Source organism: Somniosus microcephalus, chromosome 3 (genome assembly GCF_052327205.1).
Source record: "Somniosus microcephalus isolate GS21.2 chromosome 3, FLI_Smic_1.0, whole genome shotgun sequence".
In the NCBI taxonomy this organism is placed as follows: domain Eukaryota; kingdom Metazoa; phylum Chordata; class Chondrichthyes; order Squaliformes; family Somniosidae; genus Somniosus; species Somniosus microcephalus.
The window spans coordinates 30,349,781-30,364,684 of NC_140989.1; the positions used below are offsets into that span (position 1 = coordinate 30,349,781).

The 14,904-nt window shown below is 45.0% G+C and overlaps 1 protein-coding gene across 1 annotated transcript in view; it reads left to right on the plus strand.

Annotated features, from left to right (window-relative positions):
* The window catches only part of kif26ba (kinesin family member 26Ba), an 891,296-nt gene extending 876,917 nt beyond the window's left edge, over nucleotides 1-14,379 (plus strand). Inside the window, exons 13-15 of the mRNA XM_085979789.1 lie at nucleotides 7,538-7,734; nucleotides 9,071-9,227; nucleotides 14,149-14,379. Of these exons, the coding sequence (XP_085835915.1) occupies nucleotides 7,538-7,734; nucleotides 9,071-9,227; nucleotides 14,149-14,297 (503 nt within the window). The 3' untranslated portion in view covers nucleotides 14,298-14,379. The remainder of the gene's footprint in view (nucleotides 1-7,537; nucleotides 7,735-9,070; nucleotides 9,228-14,148) is intronic.
* Nucleotides 14,380-14,904: the final 525 nt, after the last annotated feature.

Genomic DNA, 14,904 nt, shown 5'->3' on the forward strand with positions numbered 1-14,904 from the left:
GCTGCTCAACTGCAGGGGGCATCACAAGCGATCCCAGCCCATTTTTTTCCCCCTTCCCTAACCCAGCACCCAATTGTAGCAGCACTGCCAACACCACCTCAGCTAACTCAACGCAGGCCAGGAACTCAGCTATGGGTGGGCAGCACCCTCGCCTCTCAAGTGAGAAAGTTGTGGGTTCAAGTCCCACTCCAGAGACTTGAGCACATAATCCAGGCTGACACTCCAGTGCAGTACTGTTGGAGGTGCCATCTTTCGGATGAGGGGTTAAACCGAGGCCCCCATCTGCCCTCTCGGGTGGATGTAAAAGATCCCACGGCGCTATTGGAAGAAGAGCAGGGGAGTTCTCCCCAGTATCCTGGCCAATACTTAACCCTCAAACCGCATCTAAAAAACAGATGATCTGGTCACTATCATATTGCTGTTTGTGGGAGCTTGCTGTGCGCAAATCTTCTGCCGCGTTTCCTACATTACAACAGTGACTACACTTCAAAAGCACTTCATTGGCTGTAAAGCACTTTGGGACGTCCTGAGGTAGTGAAAGGCGCTATAGAAATGCAAGTCTGTCTTTGTTCCTGGCTGGTACAGTTCAGCTCCTCTCTCACTGAGCTGCTCAAACAGCTTGAGTACATTTTTACCAATCTTGCAAATTCAAAGTCATTATATAGATTTTAGTTGCTGATTGTTTCGCTTATCTGGACACGGAGCTAGAATCTGCCTTAAGAAGAACCTGCCCAGCCAATAGCTGACCACAGAAATCACCAATCCCAGAGAATTTAGATTTTAAAACTGCTTATTACGAATGAGTAAAATTCTTATTTTTTAAAAATTATTATTCCATACCTGGGTGTTGGTGAATGAGATCCCGGCCGATAGGCAGGCACAAATACACCCCATTTTCATCTTGAACAAGCCACAGTGAAGCTGCAGTAATGGCACGCATGTTATCTCGCAACAACAGATGGGTTTCTGCATCTTTAAAGAGAGTGCAGCGGTGTTTAATCTAATTATGCATACCGACTCTCTGAACTCCGACCTTCTGAAAAGTCAGTGGTTGGCGGGGGGCGGGGAGCGATGCTCAGTGGGGGTGGAGATTACACAGTGTGAACCCTTTGCATCGCAATAAAAAGTCTTACATTATCATTCTGCGCCTGCATTTTCGTCCCTTTTATTTACACCGTATTTTCATCTTTTTTATTGTCACTTATTTCATGTCATCTTATTCCAAGAGTTAAATGCTACTGAGATGGTCACAGTCTGCCTGCAGAGATTGCCGCCTGATTGACAGTCGTGTTCTGTAACTGTAATCTTTTACTTTCCTCGGGAACCACTTGGAAAAATGTGTCATATAAATTTAAAATGACCTTCAACCTCTGTGTTGGCATCTTGCGGCACCTTCACGGGCCCTTTTAGTGAAGGGGAGGGCCACCGCGTGTCAGAGCAGCCTTCGTAGCTGTGAACGATATCCCAGTGCCTTGTCACAACAGTTGCTTAGCCTGGTATCTGCCTAGTGTGTAACATCTACGACAGGAGCGCCAACCGTTTGTAAAAACACCGCATCTCATGGCTGAGGGAGTGCTGCACTGTCGCAGGTGCCGCCTTTCGGGTGAGACGTTAAACCAAGGCCCCGTCTGCTCTCTCGGGTGGACGTAAAAGATCCCGCGGCACTATTTCGAAGAAGAGCAGGGGAGTTATCCCTGGTGTCCTGGCCAATATTTATCCCTCAACCAACATAACAAAAACAAAAAATTAGGGTTGTATTCCCTAGAATTTAGAAGGTTAAGGGGTGATCTGATCGAAGTTTTCAGGATATTAAGGGGAACAGATAGGGTAGATAGAGAGAAACTATTTCTGCTGGTTGGGGATTCTAGGACTAGGGGGCAGAATCTAAAAATTAGAGCCAGACCTTTCAGGAGTGAAATTAGGAAACACTTCTACACACAAAGGGTGGTAGAAGTTTGGAACTCTCTTCCGCAAACGGCAATTGATGCTAGATCAATTGTTAATTTTAAATCTGAGGTTGATAGATTTTTGTTAACCAAACAAAGGTATTAAGGGATATGGGCCAAAGGCGGGTATATGGAGTTAGGTCGCAGATCAGCCATGATCTCATTGAATAGGCTCGAGGGGCTGAATGGCCTACTCCTGTTCCTATGTTCCTAAAAACAGTACAGGTAGACTATCCTTTATCCGAAAACCTCGGGACCAGCCGTGTTTCGGTTTTCGGAAAATTTCGGATTTCGGAAGGTATTTTATAAGACTGGGAAATTTGTCGGGGGTGGGTCGGCGGGGGTCCGCGGGGGGGTCGGCGGGGGGTCGGGGGTGGGGGTCAGCGGGGTCGGCGGGGGGGTCGGCGGGAGTCGGGGTCGGCGGGGGGGTCCGCGGAGGGGTCGGCGGGAGTCGGGGTCCACGGGGGGGGTCGGCGGGAGTCGGGGTCGGCGGGGGTCCGCGGGGGGTCGGGGGTCGGGGTCGTGCGCACGAATTACGCTGACCCTCTGCTCAGCGTAAGTCGTGCGCCACTCTGGTCATGTCGTGCGCACGACTTACGCTGAACGAAAAAACCTTCGGTTTTTAGAAGGTTTCGGTTTTCGGAAGTTCGGATAAAAGGTAGTCTACCTGTATCTGGTCATTATCACATTGCTTTTTGTGGGATCTTGCTGTGCGAAAATTGGCTGCCGCGTTTCCCACATCACAACAGTGACTACACTTCAAAAAGTACTTCATTGGCTGTAGAGCGCTTTGGGGACGCCCTGAGGCTGTGAAAGGCGCTATATAAATGCAAGTCTTTGTTTTTACAATGGCTTAACCTTTCATCTGGAGCCCATGTTTATAATGATATACTGATCGCCATCTTGACTAGGTTTAATGGGTGATGTGGAGTCAACATCAGAGTAGATTATACATGGTCGGTAGAAAGAGTGGGCATAATGGGCCAAATGGCCTTTTCTTGTTCCCTCTTTTGTTCTAATAAGGTGGTGGAGTGACGCTTGATTGTGATTAAAAGTGAATAGATTCTACCAGTGGCTGTTTCCTGCTTGACAGACGAGTATCTATATTTAACTTGCCCAGCTCCTGCTGTGCACACATTTCTGTTGTGTATTCCAATGTGTTTTCAAGTGTTCAGTTGAAGGTTAATGAGCTGTGGTTTATACTGGAAACTTTTTATAATCATATCTTTAGTCAACTATTTCCAAAAGTTAGGTTCAAGGTAAACCCTCTAAGTTCCGTAGTCTTACAGCTTTTGAGTTCTAGGGGAGAGATTATTTTGTAATTAACTGAATTTGCATAGTAAATGAGGTCTAATTAGCATAATTCATTAATCCATTATCCCTAATGGCATGACAATTATTCTGTTCAAGTTTCATAAAGATAAGGCTTGCAATTTTTCAATGTTATAAAAGAAAGTCTCGCAGCTAATTACCTCAATTTACATATGCAGATGAGGGTGCATTAGTATGACCTGTTAATATGTTCTTTCTAATGGGTATGATGATTTATAGCCTCTTGATTTTGCTGACACAAATTCTTAAGTTATTACTGAGGTAATGGCCCAAATTTTGCGGTAAAAATAACGGTGAGGCTATCAGCACCCATCGTTATTAAAGATTAGATCGGACAGCAACTTCCGGAGTCCGCACATGCGCAGTTAAATGCGGCAATCAGGAATTACTGTCCGCGTTACCCTGCTCCTACAGAAGCTCTGCTATTCCAGTACCTCGCAGAGAGACTCGACATTGAAGCACATGGAAGGGTGTGACGTTCCTATATCTGCATGATATATGCCCGCTAAACTCGCTAAAAAAGTTAGGATTTGCCCATTCAAGTGTAAGTAAATTTTTAACGGCGTGATAAGTCTTTTTGACTGCCAAACAACCTCTCTGGTTCTGAAAATTTACTTTTACAAGTGTGGAGTCTCATTCCTTCAGATTTTAATTATTGTTGGAGATTCAAAAAAAATTTAAAATTAAAATAATTTTTTAAAACTTTTTTTTGTTTCTTTTATCTCTCTTAATCTCATCTTTCTTTTGCTCTCTTTATTTATCTTCCTGTACATGATTTGACATTGAATTAATTATTCTAACTTACACTTCCTGGTTCAGACTCTGCGTTGCTCATTAATGATTCTTCAATCTAATTGGTTAAGGAGATATACAGTTGCTTGCTCTGTTCACACAGGTTCCAGATCCCGTGTAGAGCGCGCTGCGCCAAAATAGCTATCTGAATACAGCACGTTCCAGTGCAAAAGCCCATACAAAGTCTCTGGGCAAGTGCAAATTTAATGAACGGCCAGTGCCGTTCGTTCACCACTGACCGCAAAGTCTGGGCCATTATGATGTGCCACTGAGAATGCTGACCCCACTTTCTTCATTCATCTCCCCCACATACTTTGGGTAGCTCAAACCCTCAGTGAGGTAGATCCCTGTAAACGGCAAGATTAGCCCTTCATCATTGACCTGCCCCAATGCAAAGACAAAGCAGAAGTAACATCTAGTGTTATCACTGGTACCAGTACTCCATAAGAAAAGTGCACTGAAGCCTTATTGTTCTGCGTTACACTTCTTATGTGATACTCTCAGCTTGTTCTCAGCACTACCACCACCAGCAGCAGACCTGCATTCACAGTCTTTCACCTCAGTGTTACCCAGCTCCAAATGTGGCTCAGTGGGCAGCACACTTGCCTCTGGGTCAGAAGGTTGTGGGTTCAAGTCTCTACTCCTGGGACCTGAGCACATAAAGCTAGGCTGACACTCCAGTGCAATACTGAGGGAGTGCTGCACTGTCGGAGGTGTTGTCTTTTGGATAAAATGTTAAACCGATGCCCCGCCTGCTCTCTCAGGTGGATGTAAAAGATCCCATGGCACTATTTCGAAGAAGAGTAGGGGAGTTCTCTCCGGCCAATATTTTTCCCTCAATCAACATAACAAAAAACAGATTACCTGGTCATTATCGCTTGCTGTGTGCAAATTGGCTGCTGTGTTTCCCACATTACAACAGTGACTCCACTTCAAAAAGTACTTCATTGGCTGTAAAGTGCTTTGAGATGCCTGGTGGTCGTGAAAGGTGCTATAGAAATGCAAGTCTTCCTTTTCAAATGTTCTCTCTCCAGTTTCCAGTGCAGATTCACCAGAATGGTGAAACTAAAGGATTAAACTATGCGACTAGGTTGCATAAACTTGACTTCCCTTGAGTATAGAAAATTGAAGGGTGATCTATTTGAGCTGTTGAGCCATTCACCAGTCTTGTTCCTGGGATGGGGGGGTTGTCCTATGAGGAGAGATTGAGTAGACTAAGCCTATATTCTCTAGAATTTAGAAGAATGAGAGATGATCTCATTGAAACATACAAAATTCTTACAGGGCTTGACAGGGTAGATGCAGAGAGGATGTTTCCCCTGGCTGGGGAGTCTAGAACCAGGGGTCACAGTCTCAGAATAAGGGGCCGGCCATTTAGGACTGAGCTGAGGAGAAATTTCTTCACTCAGAGGGTGGTGAATCTTTGGAATTCTCTACCCCAGTGGGCTGTGGAGGCTCAGTCGTTGAGTATATTCAAGACAGAGATCGATAGATTTTTGAATATTAAGGGAATCAAGGGATATGGGGATCTGGCAGGAAAGTGGAGATGAGGTAGAAGATCAGCCATGATCTTATTGAATGGCGGAGCAGGTTCGAGGGGCCGAATGGCCGACTCCTGCTCCTCCTATTTCTTATGTTCTTATATCACTAAAAGGATTTGATAGGGTAGATACAGACAAACTATTACCTCTGGTGGGGGAAATCAGGGGAAATAGTTTTAAAATTAGAACTAGACCATTTAGGATGGTAATCAGGAAGCACTTTTTCACAGGAAGGTTAGTGGAAATCTGGAATTCCCTTCCCCTGAAAGGCTGTGGATGCTGGCTCAGTTGGAGCTTTCAAGACCGAGACCAACAGATTTTTGTTAGTTAAGTGCATCAAGGGATAAGGAGGAGGGAAATGGCGTTGAGGTGCAGATTAGGCATGATCTAATTGAACAGCGGGGCAGGCCCGAGGGGCCGAATGGCCAAATGTTCCGTGTTTGGGGGGGACAGTTGTGCGACACAGTGCAACAATGTTACCCATCTACACTATGCTTCACCCAATGAACGGTGAGGCCTGTTGCTGCTCGCTAACTTTGTACTGAATTAGCGGCAGCAAAAACGAAACAGTGGCCAATGTTTCCTGCTGTGGTGTGGGGCTGCAGTCGACAAGCTTACTCTGTCAGTGTATTAGGCTATGTGAACAGTCGTGGTACTGCAGAATCAAATTCCATTGTTTTCTCATCTCTTTGCTTCTCTTGAGCCAACCTGTGGCCCGTCAAAAGGTAAGCCCGGTGAACCTATTACCTTTGCTCCCTGAGGTGATGCGACTCAAGTGCATGGAAATCCTTACTCACCCCCCACATCGCCATGTGTCTGCCAGAATGTTGGAACGGTCCACTTCCGAACTGCTTTAGTTCAGCCATGCTAATAACTTACCTACTGAATGGGCCGTGGGCTTAAATATTATCGTCTTCGGAGGTTTTAATTTTCTCTGGCAATGCATTGGTTAGCCAAATTCCTTTGAATGTGGAGTTGAACGCAGTCGAATTTTTATGGGAATGTGTTAAACTGAAGAAATTAAACCCAACTGTGTCGTCGTGTAATGTAGCAGAACCGAGGCCTTCTGTTCTGCCCCACCCCACCCCAACGCAAATCTGCCATGATGCATGATGAGGCTTGCATGGGCTGCGGCTGAATTTGTTTCTGAAGAATTAAAGACAAAACTACTTCGCATTTGGAGCTAAGTTATTAGAGGGCAGTGAATGTGGACTTCAAGCAGTCAAGCACGGAGTAGCTAAGCTGATGAGTCCACACGGAGGAACAGCAGGACAGGGGAGGTGAGGGAGCTTAAAAGTCCTTCCGGACACCCTCGGACCCGAACAGTGCAGCGAGCTCTGCCGTTCTTGTCTAATACAGAAACGCAAAGAGCTGGAAAACACTCAGCAGGTCAGGCAGCATCGGCGGAGAGAGAAACGAGAGTTAGCGTTTCGGGCCGATGACCCTTCTCATAGCCCGGTCAACCTGGAAGTGACGCTGAGCGATACCGCCATGCAGACGCCAAGTGAGTTTACATCAGGTTCACTTAACGGAGGTGGGGACCATTTCGATTGAAGCGGGTCAGTCCTAAAGTAGCAGGGGGAGCGATTTACTGAACATTGGCGTGGAAATATTGTGCAACTTCATCTCCAGGCGATGGTATCTATCGAGTTGACAGCCCCCGCAACATCATCATTGCTTCATGCAGATTATCAAGGCAGTGGCCAAGGCACAAATCCACGCAGTTATAGCAGCACTTAGCTTTGACATCATTACATCAGGCTGTATATTAGCACCTTTTATTTTGCTTGCAAGCATGACGTAGATGACACATGAGCTGTACACCAAGACCTGTGTAAAAGACAAGGAGCAGCAGCATTGACTCGCAATGTCAGGGTACTTGGCTCCTAACAGACCTCACTTTACCAGTCTACCTTCCGTTTTCAGGTTCCCAGAGACGGCGTCTCCTCCCTAGCCTGTCTCCCGATGCAGTGTCTCCAGTCCGAAAACCGGTCAACAGCTCCGGGGTCCGCTGGGTTGACCTACGACCTGTGCAGAGGGGGATGGCAGAACCATTTGAGATCAAGGTCTACGAGATAGATGATGTGGAACGGCTGCAGAGGAGGCGGGCAGCAGACAGCAAGGTCTGTAGACTTTCTAAAGATAAACCTAAGTCCCATCTCTGTTATGGCTACAATATCATACCCTCCGTAATCAATGCTTCTAACACTCCAATGTTCTTTTGAATGCTTTGTGCTTTCACATACATAACCACTCAATCCTAACTCCAATATTTTTGGCAATCATAATTCCCCCTCCTTGTGATCTGTTCTTTATTAGTTTCCTGTTTTTTTTTCACCTTTCCTACCTCCCTTGTTCATCATTATCTTGTTTTCCCCTCCTCCTTGCTCTAGTACATTAAACCCTCCTGACAGGACTAGCTACTTTCCCAGTGCAGATGTTGGTCCCACCCATTGTTCAGGTGAAGTACATCCATCCTGTCCAGGACATCCCAATCCAGAATTGATTCCAGTGTCCCAGGAATCTGAACCCTTCTCTCATACACCATCTCTCCAGCCACCCATTTACCTCCTTCGCCTTACTACTCCCATACTGACTCGCGCATGGCAGCAGGATTACTGCCTTCAAAGTCCAGCTCTTGAATCGACCTACAAATTCGTGAAACTCCCTTTACAGGACATCATTCTATTTTGAATGCTTTGTGCATTCACATACATATCACTCAACCATAACTCCAATTTTATTCTATCCCTTGTCCAGAATGTTGAACGCTCAAGAAGCTCGACACCACCCAGGACAAAGCAGCCGCTTGATTGGCACCCTATCCACCACCTTAAACATTCACTCCCTCCACCACCGGCGTACCGTGACTGCAGTGTGTACCATCTACAAGATGCACTGCAGCAACTCGCCAAGCCTTCTTCGGCAGCACCTCCCAAACCCGTGACCTCTTCCACCTAGAAGGACAAGGGCAGCAGGCGCATGGGAACACCACCACCTCCAAGTTCCCCTCCAAGTCACACACCATCCTGACTTGGGAATATATTGCCGAGCCTTCATTGTCGCTGGGTCAAAATCCTGGAACTCCCTCCCTAACAGCACTGTGGGAGTACCTTCACCACACGGACTGCAGCGGTCCAAGAAGGCGGCTCACCACCACCTTCTTGAGGGCAACTAGGGATGGGCAATAAATGCTGGCCTTGCCAGCGACGCCCACATCCCATAAACGAATTAAAAAAAAACCACAAGGCAGTAATGGGATGTTCTGCTTGGGTTGAGAGGGAGGAATTGAGGGAAAGCAATGGTGACAGGCCTCTTGTGCTCCTTAAATCATACCTATGTGCTAACTTATCTTGCTGTTGGGTCCATGGACCACACTGTACTTTCCTAGCTGGAAATGAAGGAGATAAAAAAAACGGGATTCAATAAACCTTCAATACTGCATATTTTTAATTCTAGTTGCGGGGATTTGTGTGTTTCAACGCAAAACTGAAGATATTGGAGCATCGGCAGCAGAGGATCTCAGAGGTCAAAACCAAATATGATGTGCTGAAGAAGGAGCTGGAGGCCACCAAACAGCGCCTGATGCTAGATCCAAGTAAATGGATCAGTGAGTGTAAGTACCCCACTGGCCTTTGACCATCCGGTTACGAGCATGTTCCTGCAATCGGCGGTATTGGGAAGGCCGGGACTCTGGAAAGAGTGAGCTCCCGGAGCTTTAATTCTTGGGCAATAAAACACAATGATACAGATTGCAAACTCACTGAAGCGAAGAGGAGCCGGGGTTATGTCCCAACAGTGAGACACACACACACAAACAGCTTGGCTTTTTTCCCCTACAAAATGCCACTAAAAATAAATAGGGCATGATGTGCCTAAAAAGAAAAATGTTACTCTATCCCTTGTCCAGAATATTGAACGCCCAAAAATGTCCTTTTTTATAGCAAACTGAGAAATATTTTGTGAACTCTATTTATGTATTTTTTAAAGATACACGCGGTGGACTCAATTTTCCAATCAGCATTATTTTCACAGGGTTACCTAATGCATTTAAGTGGAAACTAGATAAGTATACGAGGAAGAGAAAGACTTGCATTTATATAGCCCCTTTCACAACCTCAGGATGTCCCAAAGCGTTTTAACACCATAAGAATTAGGAGCAGGAGTTGGCCACACGGCCCCTCGAGTCTGCTCCACCATTCAATAAGATCATGGCTGATCTTCGACTTCAACTCCACTTTCCCGACCAATCTCCATATCCCTTGATTCCCCTAGAGTCCAAAAATCTATCGATCTCAGCCTTGAATATACTCAAAGACTCAGCATTCACAGCCCTTTGGGGTAGAGAATTCCAAAGATTCACTGAGTGAAGAAATTCCTCTTCATCTCAGTCTTAAATGGCCGACCCCTTATCCTGAGACTATGCCCCCTGGTTCTAGACACTCCAGCCAGGGGAAACAACCTCTCAGCATTTACCCTGTCAATCCCCTTCAGAATCTTATATGTTTCAATGAGATCACCTCTCATTCTTCTAAACTCCAGACAGTATAGGCCCATTCTACACAATCTCTCATCATAGGACAGCCCTCTCATCCCAGGAATCAATCTAGTGAACCTTCGTTGCACCGCCTCCAAGGCAAGTATATCCTTCCTTAGGTAAGGAGACCAAAACTGTACACAGTACTCCAGGTGTGGTCTCACCAAGGCCCTGTACAATTGTAGCAAGACTTCCTTACTCTTATACTCCTACCCATTGCAACAAGCCAATTAAGTAATTTTTTGAAGTGTAGTCACTGCTGTAATGTAGGAAACGTGGCAGCCAATTTGCGCACAGCAAGCTCCCACAAACAACAATGTGATAATGACCAGATAATCTGTTTTAGTGATGTTGGTTGAGGGATAAATATTGGCCAGGACACCAGGGAGAACTCCCCTGCTCGCCTTCGAATAGTGGTCATGGGATCTTTTACATCATGAGAGGGCAGACGGGGCCTCGGTTTAACGTCTCATCTGAAGATGGCACCTCCAACAGTGCAGCACTCCCTCAGTACTGGACTGGAGTGTTTTCCCTCATTTTCTCCTCTGCTGAAGCCAGCGACTTCTTGCAGTTCCATGGACTCTGGTTGATTGCCGTCTATCACCCAGAGATGCTGACCTGCCTCAGTGCTTCCTCACCTAACATTTATATATTTTAATACACACACATTATATACACACAAACATACATATATATCTATATACACACATTATATACAAACAAATGTTAAGATAAGATGTTTAAAAATGTTAAAAAGACAAATCTAAAGACACTGTATCTGAATGCACGAAGCATTCGTAATAAGGTAAACAAATTAACAGCGCAAATAGATGTAAATGGATACGATATAATTGCGATTACAGAGACATGGCTGCAGGGTGACCAAGGCCGGGAGCTGAATATCCAAGGATATTCAATATTTAGGAAGGACAGGCAAAAAGGAAAAGGAGGTGGAGTGGCGTTGTTGGTAAAGGATGAAATCAGAGCAATAGTGAGAAAGGATATTGGCTCAGAAAATCAAGATGTGGAATCAGTCTGGGTGGAGCTAAGAAGCACCAAGGGGCAGAAAACATTGGTGGGAGTTGTCTATAGGCCTCCAAACAGTAGTGGTAATGTAGGGGATGGCATCAAACAGGAAATTAGAGATGCATGTAACAAGGGTACTACCGTAATCATGGGTGACTTTAATCTACATATAGACTGGCCAAACCAAATTAGCAATAATACTGTGGAGGATGAATTCCTGGAGTGTGTACGAGATGGTTTTTTAGACCAGTACGTTGAGGAGCCAAATAGGGAACAAGCTATCCTAGCTTGGGTATTGTGCAATGAGAAGGCGTTAATTAATAATCTTGTTGTGCGGGGTCCTTCAGGGAAGAGTGACCATAACATGATAGAATTCTTCATTAAGATGGAAAGTGAAAAGTCCAATCTGAAACTAGGGTCCTAAATCTAAACAAAGGAAACTACGAAGGTATGAGGAGTGAGTTGGCTATGATAGATTGGGGAGCTTCATTAAAAGGCATGCTGGTGGATAGGCAATGGCTAACATTTAAGGAACTAATGCATGAATTGCAACAGTTATACATTCCTTTCTGGTGCAAAAACACAAAAGGAAAAGCGGCCCAACCATGGCTAACAAAAGAAATTAAGGATGGTATTAGATCCAAAGAGGAGTCATGTAAAGTTGCCAGAAAAAGTAGCAAGCCTGAGGATTGGGAGCAGTTTAGAGTTCAGCAAAAAAGGACCAAGAGATTGATTAAGAGGGGAAAAATAGAGTATGAGAGTAAACTTGCAAGGAACATAAAAGCGGATTGTAAAAGCTTCTACAAGTATGTAAAAAGAAAAAGATGAGTGAAGACAAATGTAGGTCCCTTACAGTCAGAAACGAGAGAATTTATAATGGGGAACAAGGAAATGGCAGAGCAATTAAACAAATACTTTGGTTCTGTCTTCACCGAAGAGGACACAAACAACTTCCCAGAAATGCTAGGGAACCAAGAGTCTAATGAGAAGGAGGAATTAAAGGAAATTAGTATTAGTAAAAAAATAGTGCTGGAGAAATTAATGGGACTGAAAGCTGATGAATCCCCAGGGCCTGATAATCTGCATCCCAGAGTACTAAAAGAGGTAGCCATGGAAATAGTGGATGCATTGGTTGTCATCTTCCAAAATTCTATAGATTATGGAACAGTTCCTGCAGATTGGAGGGTGGCAAATGTAACCCCGCTATTTGAAAAAGGAGAGAGAAAACAGGGAACTACAGACCGGTTAGCCTAACATCAGCAGTAGAGAAAATGCTAGAGTCTATTATAAAGGATGTGATAACAGGACACTTAGAAAATATCAACGGGATTAGACAAAGTCAACATGGATTTATGAAAGGGAAACTGTGTTTGACAAACCTACTGGAGTTTTTTGAGGATGTAACTGGTAAATAGATAAGGGAGAACCGGTGGATGTGGTGTATTTGGATTTTCAGAAGGCCTTTGATAAAGTCCCACATAAGAGGTTTGTGTGCAAAATTAAAGCACATGGGATTGGGGGTAATATACTGGCATGGATTGAAAATTGGTTAACAGACAAGAAACAGAGAGTAGGAATAAAAGGGTCTTTTTCGGGGTGGCAGGCGGTGACTAGTGGGGTACCGCAGGGATCAGTGCTTGGGCCCCAGCTATTCACAATATATATCAATGATTTGGAGGAGGGAACCAAATGTAATATTTCCAAGTTTGCTGACTACATGAAACTTGTTGGGACTGTGAGTAGGATGCAAAGAGGCTTCAAGGCGATTTAGACAAGTTGAGTGAGTGGGCAAATACATGGCAGATGCAGTATAACGTGGATAAATGTGAAGTTATCCACTTCGGTAGGAAAAACAGAAAGGCAGAGTATTATTTAAATGGTGATAGATTGGGAAATGTTGATGTACAAAGGGACCTGGGTGTCCTTGTACACCAGTCACTGAAAGCAAACATGCAGGTGCAGCAAGCAGTTATTAAGGCAAATGGTATGTTGGCCTTCATTGCAAGAGGATTTGAATACAGGAGCAAGGATGTCTTACTACAGATATACAGGGCCTTGGCGAGACCACACCTGGAGTACTGTGTGCAGTTTTGGTCTCCTTACCTAAGAAAGGATATACTTGCCATAGAGGGAGTGCAGCGAAGGTTCACCAGACCGATTCCTGGGATGGCAGGACTGTCGTATGAGGAGAGATTGGGTCGACTAGGCCTGCATTCACTAGAGTTTAGAAGAATGAGAGGGAATCTCATTGAAATTTATAAAATTCTGACAGGGCTAGACAGACTGGATACAGGGAGGATGTTTCCCCTGGCTGGGGGGGTCTAGAACAAGGGGTCGCAGTCTCAGGATACGGGGTAGGACATTTAGGACTGAGATGAGGGGAAATTTCTTCACTCAGAGGGTGGTAAACCTGTGGAATTCTCTACCACAGAAGGCTGTGGAGGCCGAGTCACTGAATATATTTAAGGAGATAGATAGATTTCTAGACACAAAAGGCATCAAGGGGTATGGGGAGAGAGCGGGAATATGGTATTGAGATAGAGGATCAGCCATGATCATATTGAATGGCGGAGCAGGCTCGAAGGGCTGAATGGCCTACTCCTGCTCCTATTTTTCTATGTTTATATATATATCTATATACACACACATTATACACACACACACACATATATATATATGCATATATATAACTGTTATTTTAAAATAATATACTGCTTGACACAAATAGCAGACAATATTTTCTTCAGAGGGTGGGGTAGGTGGTGGGAGTGGAGAGGGGTGATAAAGGGCTGTTACTGAGAAATTCAGAACGATATACAGAAGGACAAGTGCCTTGTAAACTTTATATTGTATTATCCAAAACCTTACTTGGGCTCACTATTGTACAGTTGGTGCCCCTGTAGTCAGCATGTTGCCAGCCTGCGTTCTCTAGCTGTACTTCCTGCTGAACAGCTGCCCTGATTTCTTTTCCCAGTTGATTTGGACCAAGGATTCGAGGTGGACTCCCTGGAGTACCTGGAGGCCCTGGAGTGCGTCACCGAGCGGCTGGAGCACCGGGTCAACTTCTGCAAAGCCCACCTCATGATGATCACGTGTTTCGACATCGCCTGCGGGAGGCGTTAAAGGGGGCGGGCAAGTAAGCGCGCAGCAGGGGAGGAGAAGAAGAAGAAAAAAAAACACCCAAAGATAACAGGAAGACGACGAACGGAGGCGCGAAGTGTGGAGCACGTACGCGAAAAGAGATTTTTTTTTCTCGGCAGAATGTATACAGAGAGAAGAAGCATCAGTGGAAGGGATGAATTTTGGAGCGTGAGAATGTCCATTCTTTCGTTAGATTGACAGAGCACTTTGAGGAACTTTGGTTATGTTGTAAATATGAATCGCTTGCTCCAGTTCCCTTTTCTTCGGAGGGTGGGGGTGGGCGGGGGGGAGGGGGTGATGAAGGGCTGTTACTGAGAAATTCAGAATGATATACAGAAGGACTACAAGTGCCTTGTAAACTTTATTATATTATATTACCCAAAATCTTACATGGACTCATTATTGTACAGTTGGTGCTAGATGATGAATATTTCGCCGTACGGTTCTAGAGGCAGTATCCATTTTGTAACCCAAACCCAAACCTACACACCATTCCTGTTCACGTCCGCCAGCATTCTCAGCAAACTCGAGAGTGAAAAGGAAGTAGATTAAAGCCGGGCGGGAGGGGAGAATGCTAGCGATATCACTT